Below are 21753 nucleotides of genomic sequence, written 5' to 3'. Positions count from 1 at the left end.
CAAGCAAGCAGTTCAGTTTGCATCAGATGCCTCTCAAGACAGCATTCAATATTGCGCCAGAGTTCAGGCGGCAAACATAGTGGTAAGAAGAAACATCTGGCTTAAGTATTGGAAGGTGGACCCCTTATTTAAGTCCAACCTTTCCACTGAAAAATTTTCTGGGGGACTGCTTTTTGGGGAAAGAGCCCTTGAAAAAGCTTTATTGAGACTAAGGAAAAGAAAAAAGCTATGTCTTCTATGTCTACTAGCAAGGAGAAGCACTACAAGACAACATCCTTTCAGTCCATTTGGTAGGGGCAGAGACAATAAGGATGCCAGGGCTGGACTGCAGTTTGGTTGTCAGTCAATATTTCAATGTAGAGAGTTCTCCAGCACCAAACAATGAGACATGGGCGCACAGGGGGAAAAGCCCTCTGCATGACTTCAGGATTGGGGAACGCCTAATGAATTTTGTGGATCAGTGGAAAATGGCTGCCACAGATCGTTGGGTCCTATCCATTGTGGAAGTAGGTTACAAGATACAGTTCATGGTGCTCCCCCACATCGTTTTATTTTCTTACCCGTTCCGAACAATATCCTGAAAGTAAGTCTGGGGCTGTAGAATCAGTACCCCTTCACAAACTCTACCCTCTTTATAGTTCCCAAGAAATCGGGCAAACGGAGAACAATTTTGAACTTAAAAGACCTCAACCAACAGAAATTCCATATGGAAACCCTACGAACCATTTTTTCAATCTATACATCAAGGCGACTTCTTCACCTCATTAGACCTCAGGGAAGCTTACCTACATATATCCCTATACATCTGTCGTCCAGGAAATACCTTCAGTTTGCTTTCACGGGACAGCATCACCAGTACAAGCTCCTGTGGAGGAGACATGTAGGGCGGTGACATGGTCGCCTTTCCCCACCTTTGTTAAACATGACGGAATCGACCAGCGTAATTCCATGGAAGCGGCATTTGGGACAAGGGTCTTTCAGTGGGTGTTGGAGCAATAATGTGATGTTTTATCCCACCCGGACTATGCTTGGCTACATAATAACCAGTTTGGATGCCTTCCCCCACAGAAGGAGAATGAAGCATTGGACTTACCTGAAGGTTTCTTCTCTTCAGTGGAGCAAAGGCATCTAATTCACCCACCACTGTTTGTTAGTGGATGTTTTCATGTTTGGGTAAAATGTTGACATGTTCGAATAAGTTGTGTCTTTCCTTACTGTACTAAGTCATCCATTAAAGGTGTACAATTTTATTAATACAGAGTTGAGTTCTGGAGAGGTTGTAATCAATATGGTTCATATCTACACTATTGGTGGTCAAGCGCCATATGGTACAGTTTTGGACAAATATTTTGTGTTTAATTCTGGATATCACAGGCTATGTTGTTCCCTTGAAACCAGAATTTGTATTACTTAACTTCTGGGAAGGAACCAGGATTCCTGAGACTGGCGAAGACCTGATCTAACATGTTGGTAGCCGCTAAGACCTTAGTGGCTAGACATTGGAAGGACAAAACTCAACCTTCAACCCAAATGTTGAACAAGCATGGGCGGCTTCAAGAGGGAATTAGATAAGCATATGGAGCAGAGGTCCATCGGTGGCTATTAGCCACAAGGTATAGATAGGGACTCACAGGCTAGGGCAGGTGATGCTCTGTCATCTTGGTGCTTGGGGGGGGCAACAGTGGGAGGGCTTCGAGTGTCCTGGCCCCACTGCTGGACCTCCTGATGGCACCTGGTATTTTTGGCCACTGTGTGACAGAGTGTTGGACTGGATGAGCCATTGGCCTGATCCAACATTGGCTTCTCTTATGTTCTTATGTTAAGTTATGACTGTCCGGAACACTGGCTCCATTTCTTGGATATATGGAAAAAAACAGTAATATCAAAGCAGCACATCCTGATAATCTTAAAATTATTGCTATATATTGAAATGCTTTGACTATTTCAACTACTTGTTCACTTTTTCTCTGTTCCTCTGTTTATGAATGTTGATGGTTACTACTAGTTTTATTGTTCGTTCACATATGTTTTGATATCAATAAAATGTTTATATTAAAAAAATACAGAGTTAAAATTGCATCAAGCTAGGTTATTTTATGTCTGGAGGGACACCCTCACTCTGTCCTAGGAAGGCATACACAAATTTGCATAGCCCTGCCTGGAGCAAGAGGAGGCGTGACCTAACCAGTTTGGTTGCTTTCACCCCACTGAAGAGGAGAAACCTTCAGGTAAGTCCAGTGTTTTGTTCTCTGAGTTCATGTGTGCCAGCTAACAAGGTTGTTTTTATATGTGGGTGTGTGCATATTGAATCTGGACGGTTAAAACCTTCTCATACTTGGACATTTCTGTAAGTGGGATGAGTGTCAGATGTACATCTGCGTCCCAGTTATCCTTACAAAGTCTGAGCTAGCCAGCTGAGCCACCTTTAAAAGGGCTGAACTAATGAGTCTGCTTTATAACAGGTGTCAAAAAACTGTTGAATTAGATGAGGATGCTGCTGATGCTACAAAGGACAAATGTACAGAAATAATTGCCTTCCAAGCAGGGGCCTCAGAGCCGCCAAATTCTCCAGTTGTAAACAAAATCTCCCAAGAATATGAGGAAGATGCCAATACTTCAGAACTGGAATCAATAGAAGTTGAGTTTGCTGGGACGCCTTTGATCAAATTGTCTCCAGGAAAACCAGGCAAGAGAGTGGAAATAAAGACTCCTTCCCCGAAACTAGATTCAGTTAACAGGGATGTGCTGAACAGGACTGAGGGGGAAAGCAAGACTGAGATGGACGAGTTTTTAGTCCCCACGGCAACTTCACATTTTGATGAGGATACTTCTGGTGATCCTGACCTGAAGCTGCTGGGTGGCTGCAAAATTCAGAATTCCCCTGAGAAGTCTGTGCCTCGTATTGAGAGAACAAATGTCAAAGAGAAGAACATCCCAGCAAAAGCAGAATTTCCTCCAATACAACAGTGTAATTCTCCAGATGAATCCAAAGCTGTTGATATACCACCCGAGACACAGTAAGTGTTTTCTTGTATTTGGAACTGTCTTAGAATTGAGAGAAGTAATATACATCCCATTAAAAGTCTCATTTTACAAGTTTTTTGGTTTCATCTATGATAGTGCAGGGTGGGTAATTCGATAAAGGGCAGAAAGGCAGCATATTCTAAAACCATGGAAGCCTTTAATGTTAATTATTTCAAACTGCCTGGTATCCTCAATTCTGTTATGTAACCCATTCAGAGCCCTGACAAACAGGCAGGCCTTGTGGCACCTTTTAAAGGTCTCTAAGGAATGGGTCCCCCCCTCACCTCTTCAGGAAGCCTGTTCCACAGAGCCAGAGGCACAACAGATAAGATCTGGGCCTTGGTTGGTGCCAACAGATGGCTCCTTGATGACTGTAGTTGGTGCATGGGGACATATGGGAAGAGACGGTCCCCCAAATATGTGGGTCCCAAGTTGTGATGGCTTTAAAGGTCATAAACCACACCCTGACTATAACTTAGAAACAGACTGGCAGCCAATGTAACTGCTTAAACACGGGCAACATATTTTCCTGGTTGCTAGCGCCTGACAATACTAGTTAGGGCTGCTGTAATCTGGACCAGTTGTCTTTAAGGGCAGCCCCATGTAGAGAATGTATTGGCAGTAATCCAACTGCTCATGCATGTTTACTCAGGAGTGGAGACACACACTCAGAAAAGTCAGTCCCTGTCCCCCAAGGAATTTGTTCCAGTTTTTCCAACAGGAAAACTGGGAAGTTTGGGGTGGGGGGACACACACACTGAACTCCCTATACAGTATTTTTCTTTTAAACTGTGTGATGATGGTACAGAGTGCAACAGTTTACAGCTGTTAAGATTTGGTATATTTGTTATTTGTAGAAAACTATGGCATTTAATGTTGTTTTATATGATAAGTTTTTAATAAGATAAGTTTTATATGATGTTATCAATGATGTATTTTGTTAAACCAGCAAAAAGTTTAGATTTGCTAGAAAAGCAGCTATTGTATATATTTATATCTTACCAAAGTATTCATTTTTTTTCCTGGGAGGGAATGTCCTATTCCATGGCTTCAGAATGTCTGGAAATGTTAATCTCTGATCAGGAGTTTGAAAGGAACACTTTAAAGTTTTGATCTGTGTATGTTTAACCAGAAAGTACCCTCAAACGTACCAGTACTTACCTCTAACATCTTTGGAATCAAATTATAAGTATGTGCGCACAATTAGTTCAACAGTCCCTTCTAATGGAACTGCTACCGTCACTATTTTAGGAATGCTTCTCTTCTCTGTATGGGGTTCTTAAATTTTGTAGAAAGAGTAAAAACCTTATTTCTGTTAATCTGTTTTTTACTGCAATTTATTTAGCGGTTTTCCGGCAAACTTAAAGCCAAGCATCAGTTGCTATTCCTTTTGGAAAGGTCTCTCATCAGTGTTCTTAATGCTGCATGGGTTGTGTACCCTGGTTTCATTCTAGTCTACTGATTTTAAACCATTACTGGCCTAGTACTTGACCTGTGCCCAGGCAGGGGTAGACAGAGAAGGAGTGAAAGGCTCTGGAACAGCGCCTCCCCCTGGAAGGGAAGAGAGGCACACTGAGCGCAGCCTCCTCATCACTGGACTCTGCCCTTCTGCCACCAGGGTGGCCGTGCCCAGAAAGCGGAGAAGCCATCAGCACCCTGGGAAAGGTCCCAGTGGCCGAAAGGGCCAGTCTGCCCCTGTATACAGTCCTTGAAAAAGAAATAGCATTATAATGGTGGTCTCGTAGGGTGGGGGGTGGTGGCTAATTATATCTCTAGCTGTTAAAAGTTCAACAGGATAAGTACTCAGAGAGCAAGTTCATGTTGGTACTAGTGACGATACGGAGGGCAAAAGTGAGGAACATAAATGTGTAAAGACACTGTTCATAAAGCGTGTTGAAACATTTTTACTGTCAAGTGCTATAAGACTGGCCTTCTGATTCTCTGCAGGGAGAAGACGGAGCCGTTAGTAACTGACGACAAAGCTTTGGTTGAAGCAGAAACCCAGTCTGAGCCTTCAGTGGAGCAAGAGGTATGGTGGCCATGTATGATAATACTCCTACGCTACGCTGAGGATTGTGTCAGCGCTACACTAAAAATAGTCTGCACCAGCACAATTCCCGTTGTGTCAAAAGTTACTTCTATAGCTTGTATAGATGATGAATATTCAACTTAGGCCTGCCTTTGTTTCATTTTGCATAGTTCCTTCTGCTGGTCATTGGGAGACAACAAACAGCTACGTAAAGCAGGAAAGCCCATACCAAACCCCTTCCTCGGCCACTGGAAATCCTACTCATACTTGCTTGTGGCTTCAAGCCGGTTTGTGCAGTGCTGAAGGCTGGAAATCTGTTTTCTTTAAAACAATAAACTCCCAGAATGCCGGCTTATTGCACAGTAAATTTCTGCTAATGGAAAGGCTTGTTGTGTGACATTTGCTGACATGTACTTCATGTTATTCCCGGGGTCTCTTGGGGAACAAGAACAGCTCTTGGGGCCACAGTGGGAGAAGGGAAGAGAGGAAGTTAATTCCAGTGGCTGAAATGCCTTTCTTGAGTGGAGACTTAACACGGAATCCACACCATGGAACTCTCTGTCCATTATTGCATTCTGTGGTTGTGCTAAACTCTGTTCTCTCTGTTCCTACGTGGAATATTGGTTCCAATAAAACTGAACGTTTCCCTCTAGCAGATCACATAATCAAAATCATTTTATTCTACTACCATTTCTAGATTAAAGTAACGTTATATGGAATGTGACTGTTATGTGGCAACTTAAAAGAACCGAGCTTTGTCTCTGTCAGTTGTACATTAGCAAAAAAATAAAAGATGAAAAAATATTTTTCCTAGAAGAACAGGATTAATGGAAGCATCTTGCTGCTGAAATTTGCAGGCCTTCTGTCCTGTTTTTTGATCCAGTTGTATATTTGGGACCACTGCCACAATATTAAAATATTACTTGGTGAAGTGATGGGGACCAAGTTAGATACGAGCTGTACAGTGTTCTCCACCTTATGGAACTTTCACAGAGCCGTTTGCCTCATAGGTGAGCCAGAGTACCTCCTTGGGCGATGGTGAAGCATCATTAAGTAATCATCACTTAATGTCTAAAACGTCTTGTGGAATGTCTGAAATGGCTGTGAATGCAGAAAATGAGGAGTTCAAATCGCCCAGAGAAAGTAAGGCCTATGACTTTACCTGCAAAAGTTTTGGGATTAGATCCTTTAATAAATAAATATTTTAACAAGATTAATCTAGCTTTGTGACTTGTGCTTAAAGCAATTGCTTCCTCCATGGCTCCTTGAAACACAGAAAAAGGAGCTCAAAAGAGCATGTCTGCCAATGGCTATTAAAACATTCCTGAATGCCTCACGTTAAGACAAGGGCTGCTCTATAGATGGCTGTGTGTGGACTCTTTCTCCCAGTGCCTGGGTCAGCAGTTGGAATACTATGCTGAGGGTGGCGCTGTACTTCTCTGCTCCATACAGTGTGCTTTCAATAGGCCAGGTTAGTTTATGAATCGCATGGTGATACCCAGTGGCTTGGGAGCAATGCTCCCTCTAAACCGTGGAGCCTTGTGAGCAAAAATTCTATTTTGTGAGCCCCTGGCATTAAAGTTGTGAGAGAGTGATTTGGCTGCTGGATAAATTAGCTTGCTCTGGAGCCCTCCTTCCTGAGCTAAGACAAAGATCTGTGAGCTGGAGCTTAAAAATCTGTGAGCTAGCTCACACTAACTCAACTTAGAGGGAACACTGCTTGGGAGTCACCTGTGGCTGTTCTGAGTGCTATTCCCCAATGTGGCAGCGTTCCAAGGCTGTGGGCAAGGCTCTTGTAGCTGGCAGGCAGCGCCCACCTTGAAGTGGCCACCGCTAGTGGGACAGGAGGATGGGCTGAGAGAGGGGTGGCCAAACTTGCTTAGTGTAACAGCCACATGGAATAAACATCAGATGTTTGTGAGCCGCAAGACATGAACAAATATCATGCACACGTTTTTATTGAAAAAAATACGCAAATTTGCTTTTTATTAACATTATATGAGACTGTGTAAAAGAGCCACCTGCAGTTCCCGAGCTGCAGTTTGGCCACCCCTGGGCTAAGATGTGAGCCTCCCTAAAGTGCAGGGACTGGGGGCCCGCCCTCCCCAACAACCCCCTGTCCTCCTCTGCAGCCTCTCAGGAGAGCAAGTCAGCCACAGTGGGTGGTTCCCTTCCTGCCCTCTGGGTGTCTTGGCTCTCTCGCCCTCCCTGCTGTGCCCTTCCCCTCCCTCCAGATACACACGACAATCCTACCTGGTCAGAAGTAGACTGATAATTAGAAATGGTGTAGTTAGGCATTGCCTGTGTTTGGGGTGTACACACGTGGCTCTTCTGGTTGAGGATAATTGTGAATGTGGCTCTCTGGGATGTGGAGCGAGTATCCCTGGAGCAGCATTTAGCAAGTCTGAATGTGGTTTGGTGTCGTGCTTAAGTGTGCGGACTCTATTCTGGGAGAACCGGGTTTGATTCCCCACTCCCCCACATGCAGCTGCTGGTGTGACCTTGGGTCAGTCACAGTTCTTTCAGAGCTGTTCTCTCAAGGGCAGTCCTTGAGAGAGCTCTCTCAGCCCCTCCTACCTCACAGGGTGTCTGTTGTGGGGAGGGGAAGGGAAAAGGAGTTTCTGAGACGCCTTCAAGTAGTGAAGGGCGGGGTATAAATCCAATCTCCTCCCCTTCCCCTTCTTTCCCTTCTTCCCCTTCTTCTTGTTGCCGAGTGCTTCTAGCGACTGCATAACTGGGCCAGTGAATGTACATTACTAGCCAGTGGCCCCTGCAAATGTTTCAGAATGGCTTTGCTGCTGAAGCTTTCCAAGTGTGTTTTCCTGACATTCAACCACCTGCCAGTTAAGCTTTTGGAATTGGTTGAAACAAAAAGATGGAAAGAACAGCAGGCTGGCTAGTTGTGGTTTCAAGACATAGCCTATTGCAATGCGATGGGCATATATTTCTTTTTTTAACCTCAAGAGAAGACTGTTATCTCGCTGGACATATCAGTACTGTATACTAGATCAAAGATCAAGTCCAGCGGCATCCTTAAGACCAACGAAGTTTAATTCTGGATATAAGGTTTCGTGTGTGTGTGGACATGAAAACTTGTACACAGAATTAAACTTTGTTCGTCTTAAAGGTGCCATTGGACTCAAACTTTGTTTTATTGCTTTAGACCAACACGGCTACCCACCTAAGTACTATATACTGTCACTGACTCTGTAGCCATTAACTTTCTTTCATTCCAGTTTTAGGACTGAACATAGAGCTGGACTACTTGGAACAGTTTGGGATGGCCTCGGTAAGAACAGATCCCCGAAACAATTTCAGCTTTCTAGGGCACTCGGTCACTGTGACAGAACAACTCCTGAAGTGTAGTAAACCACTTCAGTCACGTTGGGCATGTTGTAGGTGGAGCAGACAGGCTGGAGGATCTGTATGATTATCAGGAGTCCAGAGTCCTTCCTGCAATTATAAGCCCAGTCTAATGAGTAGCATCTCCATATGGTCTTCCGCCCACCCCGTTCCAGTTTCCTGCATGTTGCCAGATGAAGCCGCCTTGTACGCGTATGGAATTAAGAGGTTTCCATTGTGTTCCTGGTCAGACTTGTGTCAACCCATTTTCCCCCACTCCTTTGCTTTGGAGTTTGGGGTTTTCCTAACAATCTGTACTACCAACAGCTGAATTCCATGTGATCCTGCTTCCAGCAGACTATGAAGTACTCTTTTTTAAAAATTGCATACTGAGCAAGAGATGTTTAGAGTTAAACCCAAAATATATGTTTTCTTTCATTCGGTATGAAATACGTGCAGCGGCACAGAACGGTTGTGTGTCCAGAGCTCAGTGGCTCTGCTGCAGTAGACCAGCTCCTCTTCCTAAAAGGCCTACCCTGCAGTCATGGTGGCATTGCCATCTGGGCACACAATGCCTCTCCAGTGCTTGCTGTCCTAATACACCAGGGTGTCGAACTCATGGGGGCCAGATCTGACATAAATGAGACTTTGTTGGGCTGGGCCATGTGTGTCATAAAATGTAATGTCAGGTAGTGGAGATACAAACTTTATAAAGGACACTAACATAAAGATTTTTTTTTAACTTAAAATAAAACCATGCTTAAAACATTAGCTCTGTAAGCTGCAAACCTGATTTTGATTTATTGACATTCGCCACAGAAATAATAATAATAATACCTTTCAATTTATTGATCGCTCAATCCTGCAGAGCTGCTGGCTCTGAGCGATTTACAGTTACACAGGTTTTCACAAGGGACTAACAATGATAGGGGTAAGGGAGGACAACATATAAATCTTTAAATCGCACACGTTTGCAGCCAACGGGAATTTTGTTCAGCTGTAGGCTTCAGTCGTGTTCCGGGCGGCATTCATTTCAGCTTGGCTTGATGACGTTAGTTTTTCCTGGGCTGCTTTGAGTCGTGCCACCGCCTGGCCGGAATGGCCCATTACAGGCTTCTTGATGCCGAAGAGGTCTTTTTTCCAGGCTTCCGAGCTGGACATTCCATTCGCCGGCTAACACCTCCCCTATGGGGGTTTAGTGTGCCCACCCTCTCTAAGGAGTGGTACCCATTTTATCTACTCGCCGAAGCTTTCGAACTGCTGGGTGGACGGCAAGCTGGGGACAAGGCTGGTAGCTCACACCAGTGCGGGCTAGAACTCTCATGCTCAAGAGTTCTGAGTCTAGGACCCAGGTTAAAACATGAAATGGCTGAGCGATTAAGACAGCAACCGATGATGCAGCAGTAGAACTGGAAGCAGGAGATGGCCAGTTCCACTGCGGGCCTGATGGAAGCCCTCTGGGGGCCTGATCCAGCCTCCAGGCAGCATGTTTGACACCCCTGCGATACATAGTCTCCATTTGGAGACTGTCAGCATTGCTTGAGAGAGGCCCAAGAAGGAGAGTCGCTCCCAATGAGTCCAGCATCTGTACTAATCCACCACGCTAAGGGGCCTCCGTATCATGCTGGTCTCGTCAGCAGAGGGTTACGTGTCCAAGCCCCCAAAGGACCCTGGGTTTGTTTGTCTTTGGGAATCTGAGTTTGGGAGCAAGCGAGGAGAGTGTCGGGCTGCCGTCTGGGCAACCGAGGTCTGAATCCCCACTCTGCCATGGAAGGTCTCCGGTTGACTCTGAGCCAGCCGCCCACTCTCAGCCTAGCCTGCCTCACAAGGGCTTTGCAAGGATACAGTGGAGGGAGAGGAGAAGGGGGTCAGCTGCTCTGGGGAGGAAGACGGGGATATAAATGAAATAAGTCAGAAGGTTGCTGTCAAGTGGTGTCTGATTCGTCTTGCAGTTCAAGGAATCTGCTTGGAGGAAGCAGTCCCTCTATCTGAAATTTGATCCTCTGCTCATTGAAAGTCCTAAGAAAATGGGTCCTCAAACAATTGCAACAGTTCCTGCAGTTCCTGCTTTAGGAGGGTAGGCATAAACAGAAACTTTAATTGTTTTCCGTGTTGATGGACTTACATGTATTAATTTTCAGTATTTGAATTTTTAATAGACAGGATACTGAAATACCTCCTCCTGAAATAAAAACTCCTGAAAGTGATAAGAATCTATTAAAAATGAACCTGCTAGGAACAACCCCAGACCTGGTAAGTATTGTCTGAATTTTTCTAGTAGTCTTCTCGTCTCAGCACTTTGGTGATCTCAAGAGTTGACGTCCACAGACGTTTTGTGTGGTTCCTAGCAGTTAATGGCTAATTTCGCCCTCTGCTTGAAAAATGAGTGGCAGTAAGATGTCACTTGCTGCTTTGTTAGTGTTTCTCCTTGGGAAGAAGACCTCTGAGAAGGGCATTCCTCCTGTTATCCTCTGGCAATAGGGCTGGACGCAGAAGGGGACTGACCCAGCTGTTCGTGGGTGCACCCAGAGTTTTGGTCTCACAGCTGGAACGTTTCCCCCCCCTAGAAATAACTTGCCAATTTGGGACTCCCCAAGTTGGATTTGTTTACCTTCCCCCCAGAAGTCAAGTTTCCACAGATATGGGTGTGTGAAGTCAAAACTGATGTCAAGGCTTCTACACCAGCGATAACGCAAAGATATCAGGAAATCTGGGTGGAAAGGGCAGAACTGATATGAGGTACTCCCTCCTGTCTAAGGAGGTTGTGCTTATGGAGCTGTCAGTCGAATCTCCGTGGCTTATCTTGGTGACACCATCAAGGTTCAGTGTGCCACCCTGTCTCCTGTTGGGAACTAAGAAGCTAGAAGCAGTTTTTGTGTTACCAAGTCATGTTGACGTCTAGAAGAGTTGTCTGCTTCTGGAAATAAAATGCCTCTGTTTTGCTGTAAAGTCACAGCCACCTTGTGGTGACCCTGTGGAATGTTCAAGGCAAGAGACTTTCAGAGGTGGTTTGCCATTGACTTGCCCCCACGTTGTGACCCTGGTATTTCTTGGTTGGGTCTCCTATCCAAATACTGACCAGGGCTGACCCTGTTTAACTTCCGAGATCTGATGAGATCAGGCTAGCCTGGGCTGGATGGTCAGGGCTGGAGGTGTGCAATCAATACACACACACACACTAGGAGCAAAGCCCGTTGTGGAGGAAGACAACAAGCCCTAGCACGGCGCGACGAAGGCGTCCCCAGTCTCCTGATCTGTCCCCCCGGAGTTGGGGGGCGAGGGAGTGGCTGGGTGGCCTCCAGCAGCCTCGGGCCGGCGGCACGCCAGCCCCCGCCCAGTGACAGGCCAGACAGCTGCATGTAGTCATCGTCAGCAGCAGGATCAGGCACGGCCGGAGGTGGCCCCTGTGCGCTGGAATGGGTGGCGCGGCTGTCGTCCGGGTGCAGGGCAGCTGGGAGCCTGTCGCCGGGCTCAGGTGAAAGCGGTGGCGGCAGGATCGGGTCGAGCCCCCACCCCCCGCTAGAGCGGCTGGACCGCCCGTCATCAGATTGCACGGAGGCAAGGCGGCGACACACATTCAGGCGAGGGCGGTGGCGGCACCGGTGGGGAGCACTGCCCGGCTGGCTATGGGTGCTTGGGAGAGGACGGACATGGCGGCTGTTTGGCTTGCGGGGCAAGACTCTGCCACGGTGTCTTCGAATTGCATGGCACATTTGCCCTGACGCCGCATCTGTGGGAGGGTGTCAGAGACCGTGGCCAGCGGCCAGCGTTCCCGGCATGAGTGGTGGCTGGCTCAGGCTACGGCTGAGGGAGCGCATCGAGCGTGGCCACGCCAAAGCAGCTCTCCAAATCACAGGGCACATTCACTCCGGCGGTGCCTCTGCAGGCGGGGGCAGAGATGGTGGCCAGTGGCCAGCATCCCGCTGTGAGTGGCGGCCACCTCAGCCTATGGCTGAGGGAGCGCATCGAGCGTGGTCACCCCAAATTAGCTTTATAATATAGAGAAATATGGTATTTTTCAGGTTCAAATATGTTGAACCCAAAAAATATTGGTGTTTCCTGATACTTCCGAATCCCAGTATTGGTATGGTATTGGGATTCCTGAAATAATTGGAAAACTCAAATTGATTTGCTCCATTTTAGCTATAATGGAGAATCAGTCCAGAGGTCTCTGGAAGGGGGCCTGTTTTTTGAGGTAGAGGCATCAAATTTGCAGCATAGCTGCTGGTGCCTCCCCTCAAAAAAACCCCCCAAGTTTAAAAAAAGATTGGACCAGGAGGTCCAATTCTATGGGTCCCAGAAGAAGGTGCCCCCATCCTGCATTGTTTCCAATGGAGGGGGGAAAACGTGGTTCCCATTAAATGCCTTCTCCAAGCTGTGATGCGATGCGACTATTCTTGTTCAGCTACTCAATGTACAGCTAACTATTCTAAGCATCAGGTATTGTAGATGAGGTGCAAAAGGTGTTGTGTGAACATGTGTTACATTTTTTCACTGCAGGCTGAAGCTTCTCCAGACATCCCAACTACCAGTGGTCTTCCACAGTTCCCTTGTGCTCCTGTGCCTACTGGGGCCATCATAGATGTGTTGCAGTATAGCCAGAAAGACATGGATGCGGCCGTAGACGAGGCGAAGCGAGAGGTGGATGCTGTTGTTCAAAAGCTTACTTCCGAGGTAAATTCCTTTGGAATATATACCGCTTGGATAGGCTTTGAGTGGGGTGTCGTTTGCTTGCTGCATCCGAAAGGATGGATTTAGAAGAGTCTGGATGCCATTTTCACGTAATCAGGGGTCATTTTGTAGAAAAAGAGGTGCAGGAGCTCATTAGCATAACTCATTATTATAACTTATTTGCATATGCCACACCCCCTGACATCACCGGAAGTGTGTCAGAAGGCAACACCCACCGCTCAGTCTCCACTGGACTCATCTGTCCTGCAGAGGAGGGAGAGTTTGTACCTGAATAGAACTTGGTCTTAAAGGTGCCACTGGACTGTTTTGGATTGCTATTTGGGGGGGGGACACGCAGATCTGCCCTCACAGAGGAGGGAGAGCTTGTACATGAAGGTGGGCCGGGGGGGGGGCTCTGCAACTTACCTGGCTGCTTCTTGCTCCTTGTAGCCCAACTGAGGGCTGCTGGGAGCAGGGGGCGGGGCTTGTTGCATGTGCCCACCCCCTGGGCTCCTTACTGCTCCTGCAGGAAATGGCCCCTGCACGTAATAGTTCTGTTTTATGCTAGGGGAGTAGTACTCTGCCTTCTCGCACCTTCCCAGCTGGGTTCCCGGGCAAGAGCAGCCCTGTGAGGTAGGCTAGGCTACGTGACTGGCCAAGGTCACCCAGTGAGCTTCCAAGGCAATAGAGATTTGAGCTGCGGTTTCCGGATCCTGCTCAGAGATCTGAGACCACTGATCATTGGCACGGTGGAGCCAAAGCAGAGGTTTTGCATGTAAGACCCAAGTGGCAACATCTAAATCTGTACTTCTTAAGCAGAAGTGTGTCAGCTGCCTTGGGTCTCCGGTGGGGAGGAAGGTGGGGTATACCTGAAGTGAAGGAATCTATATAGCTGAAGATGGGGGAGCAGGAAAAAAGGGCGTGGGTGGGAAGGAGGGAAGCGGAGCGTGAGGATATGGGGGCTGCCAGGAGGAGAGAAGAAAATGGTGTAGGGAGAGGGAGAAATGGGGGAAAGTGAGATCCCTCCCACTTCCTTACGCTGTGCAACTGGGTCCGGCCTGGCCCACACCAGGCAACTCAGCCCAGCTCAACTGCTGGCACTGAGTACCTGGGCCAGACTTTTCCCAGGGAGAGGCTGAAGGTAAGGGGGCAGAGGTAAAGGTAGGACGGCTGGTGGGTGATAAGAAGGAATCGGGAAGGGGGCAGGCTATGAGGCCTTTCAGGAAAGGGACTGAAGAAATCGTGGGAGAGGAAAACGAGCTGCCCCGCTGCAAGTCCGTGCGGAGCCCCTGCCTGTCAAATTCTATCGCTGTTGTCCTGGGCAGACTGAAGCACAGTCTCGCCTCTCACCCGCTGCATTTCTTTGTTTCTGCCCTGGATGCGGAGGCATGCCGTTTGACGCTAAGTGCTTAAAGAACCTTGTGTTTTCAGGTGCAAGAAAAGCAGAGGGAAGTTTTGGAATGGAAGGCAAAGTATGACAAAATTTCCATTGAAACGCAAGAAATGAGGTAAGTACAATTATGTACATCCAAGCTCTAGAGCAGTTTTCTCAAAAGGACTAAATACTGCATAAATACACTTCAGTTTGAGTCATTATGCTGAGAGCAGAAAGTGTTCCTAGAATGTGTCAAGGGAAAGAGAGAAGCTTGTTTCCTGCTTGGTTTATTATTCACTTCATTTGTGGCCTGTCTTTCTCCTGAAAATGACTTACGTCATTCTCCATTTCATCCTCACAACGACCTTGCAAGGTAGTGAGTGACTTGTCCAAGGCCAACTAGAAGCTTCCATGGGAGGACAGGGAGACAGACCTGGGTCTCTGGGATCCTAGTCCAGCACTCTGCTACACCACACTGGCTTCTATGATCTCAGTGTACCAGACACCCCCCCCCAGGCAGGGTATGTTGCATTCCGATCCCAGCCAGCCATGAAGCTTTTGTCTTGATTCTAATCCACTTCCGTACTTGAATGATAAGGGGGTGTGTCTAAATAGCCTGGAAAGAGCAGTGTGTCAGACTCCTGGACAAATCAGTCCCCAACAACATTCGCTCTGGAGAACGATGGATTTATTGAGACATTAATGGATCTATCCTTAGTATTCCACCCGCCAAAAGCAAAGGCCAGCAGCAACCCCCCCTCACTATGCCATCCCCCCAATAGGCAAGATGAATCCAAGCAGTGGAAGCTGAGACCCAAGGACGGCCTGAGTTCTCAGAGGTGATAAGAGGCCTGGTACTTCAAAGCAGAGGCTAGCAGCCTGCCCCAAAGCGAAAGCCTTTCAGATCACACTCTCCCACATCCCCCTCCCCAGTTGCTACGGCGAATGAGCTGCAAAATGTACAGCCAGTTTGACACAGGGTCACCCTTTCAGATGTGTGAAAACTTGCAAACTTCCTAGCAACAGATGGAGCGTAATTTATTTTCCTCTTTAGAAAAATACTGGCGGGATTCGAAGGCACCATAACACAAATAGTGGGTAAGTGCAAACTTATAAACCTAACTTTGAGATCTTTCCTTCTCTATCTTCTACGTCAGAGGCAACTAACACGGGCTCAGTGTTTTGCTTCCAGGATTTGAATGTGTGAATCAGTCCTCTATACAAAGAATCAGGGTGGAAGGGAGTGGTAATTTGGTTTTTAAAGGCTACTAGTAATTTGGTTTTAAAGGAGAGTGGTTCAGTGAAGGGCGATTGGCCATGTCTGAATGGGCTTTCTGTATTCGGGAGATACAAGAAGCAGGGTCCCGCAATACTTGCAGGGGGGGGGGGGCGCTCGACATGGAGGAGGAGGAAGCAGCCGCAGGTGGGCCTTCTCCCTGCCCCCCCCCGGGCACTGACAGCGAGGCCCGTGCAGCTCCCAGCCGCTGGCCCGCCAAGCCTCCCCCCTCCCCCGCAATAGCGGGGAGGACCAGTTCATAGTCCGTTCTCTGCGCTCCTTTACTTTTGGGGGGGATTTAAGTATCCCCCCTATAGTTTCTTCTACGTTTCAGATTTTTCTGCACACCTGGGGAGTGCCCCAAGTGTGCAGGAAAATCTCTTTGCTCCCTGGGTTCCCCAGATGTGTGGATTTAGGTATCTGCACGTAGAGGGGACCTTGGCTATGAGATATATAATCTTCTGAATGCCCGTGTTGGGAAGGCTTCTGTCTCCATGGGGCAGCTTTGGGAAAGAGAGTGCCGGACCAAACGGAGGGCTGATCAGACACAGCTGCTCTTTGGTTTGAACGTTGAAACCTGACTTTTTGAGCCTGTGGGCACCTCTGGAATCCTGACGCTGGGGGGGGGGGAGGCAGCTGCAAAACGGCTTCCGTGGGAGGCAGAGCCAGTCCCGGAAGGGCTACCGCCGCTTCCCGTCAGCCACCCAGTGGAGATCCTTGTGCTGTGGCGCCTCTGAAAATCTGCACAGCCCATCCGTAGCCTTGCAGGGCAACATCCCCATCGGGCCCCACCCACTTCCTAAAGACCCTCGGCAGGTGCCAGGGAAGGTGCCAGTGGGCCCGCCGGGGACCCCTGGTTGAACCCAAAGGGCTGTATGTAGCCGGCTGGTCTTTCCAAGGCTCTCCACTTCGTGCCATTCAGCGAGGAGGGCCGTGGAGTGACTGAGCCTGGCACGTGCATTGTGCCTGGCATGTGCATTGGCACAGAGCGGCCGCTACCACGGGTGGTGTTGAGAGCCCTGAATGTTCTCATTCTCAAGTGAAATGCTCAGAGGAGTAGAAGGTGTGGACTTTGCATTAGCAGGAAAGGAAGGTTTGACTAAGTGCTGGGCTCCTTAGGCGGCGTGACACCCGGTTCTCACAGGCCACGTTTGTCAGCCCCTACTGGCTCTGTGGTAGGGACCGGGTTTCACTGGGACAAGGGGCAGGTGTCGGGAGAGGGAAGGGCTTGTGCAGAAACCGTGTCTCGTGGGCATCTGTCTCTCCCGGAGTGCCCCGGACCAAGCAGTCCTATCAGTTGCCCCACCCATTTGTTTCCCTAGAGGATTCCGAGAACCAGAAGGAGCTTGCCAGAAAAGAACTGCAGAAAGCACTCGACGAAAAACAGCAACTCGTCTCTGACCTGAATTCCATGGAAAAATCGTTTGCCGACCTCTTCAAACGATCGGAGAAGCGGAAAGAGGCCATAGAAGGCTTTCAGAAGGTGAGTCCCTGCCGGCTCCTGCCTTTGGCCACCCAAGGGGTTTCTGCTCCCTCAAACAAGTCTTCCGTCTTCCTCGTAGCTTCTGGTGTTCCTTCCGGGGGCACCTTGTGGCGTCAGCTATTTTCCAGACCCCTTCAGATCCTTCAGCACAGCCCCCGTTTTTTTTCCTCTGAAGCCCATAACCTGAGCCTCGGCTTTGAACCTCACCTGACAGAAAGCTGGGTTGTCCCTTGGTCTCCCCCTGTTGACACGTTTATTGTCAATTCCTGAGGCAGGGACTGGACTTTTGCTCGTATACCTCGGTAACATTGGTGGTGTTCACTTGCAAACACTTGGTTGGACCCTAAGGCCCAGGAATAAAAGAAGCTCTTAGAACAAATCCCCCCCCCCCTGCTTTAAGGCGTTCAGAGCCATTAGGAACCGAGGAAGATGGGGGAGGGTTTGCTTCTTGTGTGGAAACAGACACCACTCACCTGTGTGAGTCCTTCCGTCAACAGAGCCCGTGTGCTACCTAGCACACGGGCTCTGTTGACGGAAGGACTCACACAGGTGAGTGGTGTCCGTTGGGAAGGGAATCTGTTAATTCCCCCTCCTTGCTACAGTCTTTGTACACCCTCCAGCTTTGTTCCCAGGAGCAGTATTTGAAGGGCCGTCTCCTCCTCTATGTCCCTGTGCGCCAACCGTGGTCCTCAGGCAGCCGTCTGTGGGCTCTCCAACCACGAGGGCCAGTTTGGTGTAGTGGTTAGGAGTGCAGACTCTACTCTCGGAGAACCCGGTTTGATTCCCCACTCCTCTTCCTCCACATGAAGCCAGCTGGGTGACCTTGGGCCAGTCACAGTTCTCTCAGAGCTCTCTCAGCCCCACCTTCCTCACAGGGCGTCTGTTATGGGAAGGGGAAGGAGTTTGTCAGCCGCTCCGAGACTCCTTCAGGTAGTGAAAGGCAGGGGTATAAATCCAGCCTCTCCTCCGTCAAGGCGGCCCGTCTGGCAGGGACCAGAGCCTGGACCTTCTCCATCATGGCTCTGGCTCTGTGAGACGGGCTCCCTGGAGAGTTGGGGGGGCCCCCCTCCATGGGGATCCTCAGGAGGTGCTGCTGGGCCTGCCTGGGGTTTGGATGGCAGGCGTCTCTTAAGGGGGCAGGGTGGGAACCCTCTATGACAGGGGTGTCAAACATGCGGCCCAGGGGCCACACCAGGCCCCCCCAGAGGAGGGCTTCCCTCAGGCCCACAGTGGAGCTGGGCCCTCTCCTGCTTCCAGTTCTGCTGCTGCTGCTGCTGCATCATCGCTTGCTTCGCCAGGCTCTCTCAATCACTCAGCCATTTCATGTCTTCACCCGGATCCTAGACTCAGAACTCTGAGCATGAGATTTCTGTGGTGAATGTCAAAAAAATCAAAAGTAGGCTTGCAGCTTACAGAGCTAATGTTTTCAGCATGTTTTTATTTAAAGTTAAAATCTTTGTGTCTGTGTTCTTTATAAAGTTTCTATCTCCGCTACCTGGCATTACGTTTTATGATACACATGGCCCGGCCCAACGAGGTCTCATTTATGTCAGATCCGGCCCTCAGAACAAATGAGTTCGACACCCCTGGTCTACAACGATCAACTCCAGTCCTATAAAAGCTGGGACAGCATTTTAGCCCTAAAGGCTTGAATTGCCGCAGGGACAAACTGAGCCCCCGGCAGAGGGAGAAAAACCAGACATCACGACAAGGGAACTCTTGATTTTTTCTGAAGCAAAACCACTAAAGGTCAATCGGTACAACGATCCACTTCAGCAGTCCGGGGGTGGGGGGCACACTGTACAAACAAGCAGGGCTTAAAGAGCTGCAGGGACATGCTGGCCTCAGGGAGGGGGGGGGGAGTGACAGCCAGGCACCAAGGCGCTGGCCACTGATCGCAAAGCAAGGCACCCTCTCGGTGAACTTTCTGTGAGAGAGAAGGTTGAAAAAATAATACCTATACAGCGAGGCCGGGACACTGGCCCAGTTAGCTGACTCCAGGAGAGTCGCTTGGGCCAAGAAGATCTCAAGAAAACGTAGGCTTTTCACACTTCATCTCCAAGCCCTCTGGGGCAATAGTTCTGAAATGCCTCTAGCAATCTATGCAGGCTCACCGGTAACAGTAGGAATCTGACTGGTGGCCAGAAGAGGGGCCGCCGAGGCCCTTGCAAGAGCGTGAAAGCGCTCTGTGAACCTGCTTTATGGAGGCTGCTGTTCAGAATGCATCCGCTAGATGGCTGTTGGTGCCCAAACTACTGTAGTCCCTTCAGGTGTATAGTTCAGGGTGCTGGTCTGAGACTGAGACGGGCTAGCTGTCTGAAAGGAAAAGAAGAAAAGGTTGGATTTGTACCCCGCCCTTCACTACCCAAGGGAGTCTCAGAGCGGCTTACAATCTCCTTTCCCTTCCCCCTCCCCACCACAGACACCCTGGGAGGTTGGTGGGGCTGAGAGAGCTCTTGAGGACCGCTCATGTGAGAACAGCTCTGAGAGAACTTGTGCCTGACCCGAGGTCACACCAGCAGCTGCATGTGGAGGAGTGGGGAATCAAACCCGGTTCTCCCAGATTAGAGTCTGCGCTCCTAACCACGACAGCAAACTGGTTCTAATGGCTTCTCTCCTGTGTTGGCCCATCTGCATGCCCCGAATTTGTGACGTGAGGTGGGTGACAGCCAGGCAGAGCGCCGACTTCTGTCGCCGTTGTCCACAGAGTGTCGAGTGGAATCCCGATTTTTGGCTGGCTGCCAGCCTATTCCTCTTCCTCTGGAGAGGTGGTTGTCTTGGCTCTCTACCCTGCTGTTTTCGTGTCTGCCGAGTTTTGTTCTTGAGGGCTGAAGCAGGGAACAGTTTTAGGTTTGACATCCGAGGAGTCTGATGGCTGAGGGGTGGCATGTAAATATATACACGTATCTTAATAATAATAGAATGAAGAGGCTCTGAAGAAATGCGTTGAAGAATATGCTGCCAGGGCAAAGAGGGAAGAGCAGAGATACCAAGCCCTGAAGGCCCACGCGGAAGAAAAGCTAAGCCAGTACGTAGCCTATGGTGTGTGTGTGGGGGGGCTGGCTGTCTCACGGGTGGGGGCGGGTCTCCATCTGAAATGACTGACAGGCCTCCATAACTCTCGGTTTAGAGCCAATAAAGAGATCGCCGAACTAAGCAGTAAAACCAAAGCGGAGGCGGCAGCACTGCAGGCTACTCTGCGCAAGGAGCAAGTGAGAGTCCAGTCGCTGGAGAAACATCTGGAGCAGAAGGTCAGTCTGAAGCCCTGGCAGCGGTTCTAGACCGGTATTAGACAGAAGTGTTCCAGGCTTACAAGGGAATAGGTGTCCTAAGGAATACTCCATGGATGTGTCGGAAGGTTTCCAGTGAGCTGTTCCATTTGGATAACAGATCTAGACTTAAGGCAGATGAAGCTGACAGGATGAACACGTGCAGGTGTTTCCCGCCCTCCCCTCCCCAAATCCTTGCAGTCCCCAGGTCTTCCTTCTGGTATCCCTTGTGGTTCCGGTTGCTAACCTGCCAGGTGGGACCTGGAGATCTCTCTAGACTTATAACTGTTCTCCAGACTGGAGCGTCCCGTTCCCTTGAATGGTGGACTCTATAGCTGAGGGCCCTCCCCAGACCCCACTCCCCAAATCTCCAGGAATTTCTCAGCGATGAGTTGGCAACCCTACTTTTGATGGATGTTTTTGCTGGTTAAACACAAGACTCTTCATCTATAGCAAGCCTCCTCTCCTAATTGTCAGTCTGCGAGCCACTGTTTTAGGATTGGGGTGGCTGATTTTGTGTGTGTGTGTAATTTGCGTATCATTCTTTTCCTTAACAGGTGAGGGAAAATGACGAACTCACAAAAATCTGTGATGACTTGATTTCGAGGATGGAGAAGTAAATCTTTTTTGTCACTGTTTCAAATCTATTCTGTCACTGTGTCAAAATGTGTAGGGGTGTTTTTTGTCTAACTATGAAAGAGTTCATTTGCTCTAGGCTGAATTACCACTATTAGTTTTCTAAAGCTACATGAGTTGAAAGTGAACTGAAAATCTTGAACATATTTGCTTTTGTAAATAAAACTTCATCATTTTTTGCTCTTTTGTGTCTGTTGCTTCTCGGCCTTTTGTCTAAGATAAAGGGCAGCTGCAGTTCTGTCCAGAAGAAATGGCAGCAGGTTTTCCTACGAAAGGAGACAGACTCCTTCTGAGACCAAATACCATTTGGTTTGGCAAAAGAGTCTCTGAACATAAGAACGTAAGAGTAGCCAATGTTGGATCAGGCCAAAGGCCCATCCAGTCCAACACTGTCACACAGTGGCCAAAAAGACCAGGTCCCCTCAGGAGGTCCAGCAGTGGGACCATAACACTAGAAGCCCTCCCACTCTTGCCTCCCCCCCAAGCACCAGAATACAGAGCATCACTTACCCCAGCCTGAGACTTCCTATCTATACCTTGTGGCTAATAGCCACTGATGGACCTCTGCTCTATATGCTTATCTAATTCCCTCTTGAAGCTGTCCATGCTTGTAGCTGCCACCGCGTCCTGTGGCAGTGAATTCCATTC

The 21753-nt window shown here is 48.7% G+C and overlaps 1 protein-coding gene across 1 annotated transcript; it reads left to right on the top strand.

The window, feature by feature from the left end:
• Positions 1 to 2442: 2442 nt before the first annotated feature.
• TACC3 (transforming, acidic coiled-coil containing protein 3) lies at positions 2443 to 21125 on the top strand. Its single transcript, XM_015419964.1, has 13 exons — positions 2443 to 3017; positions 4972 to 5053; positions 6064 to 6196; positions 8290 to 8342; positions 10348 to 10472; positions 10555 to 10648; positions 12896 to 13069; positions 14498 to 14574; positions 15496 to 15539; positions 17040 to 17200; positions 20122 to 20228; positions 20331 to 20451; positions 21027 to 21125. Exons 1-13 carry the CDS (start codon positions 2443 to 2445, stop codon positions 21087 to 21089), a joined length of 1809 nt encoding a protein of 602 aa, XP_015275450.1. The 3' UTR covers positions 21090 to 21125.
• The last annotated feature ends 628 nt before the right edge of the window (positions 21126 to 21753 follow it).

Source organism: Gekko japonicus, unplaced genomic scaffold, assembly GCF_001447785.1.
Source record: "Gekko japonicus isolate JY-2015 unplaced genomic scaffold, Gekko_japonicus_V1.1 scaffold4343, whole genome shotgun sequence".
Lineage (NCBI taxonomy): Eukaryota > Metazoa > Chordata > Lepidosauria > Squamata > Gekkonidae > Gekko > Gekko japonicus.
Note: the sequence above shows the minus strand (reverse complement) of the source record. Positions and strands in the feature narration are given on the sequence as shown.

Excerpts from the sequence above, each read along its gene's own strand:
- TACC3 (XM_015419964.1), top strand. The coding sequence starts at position 2,443 with ATGAGTCTGCTTTATAACAGGTGTCAAAAAACTGTTGAATTAGATGAG. Across the intron at positions 5,054-6,063 it reads AGCCTTCAGTGGAGCAAGAG|GTGAGCCAGAGTACCTCCTT; the intron begins GTATGGTGGCCA and ends TTTGCCTCATAG. Across the intron at positions 14,575-15,495 it reads ATTGAAACGCAAGAAATGAG|AAAAATACTGGCGGGATTCG; the intron begins GTAAGTACAATT and ends TTTCCTCTTTAG.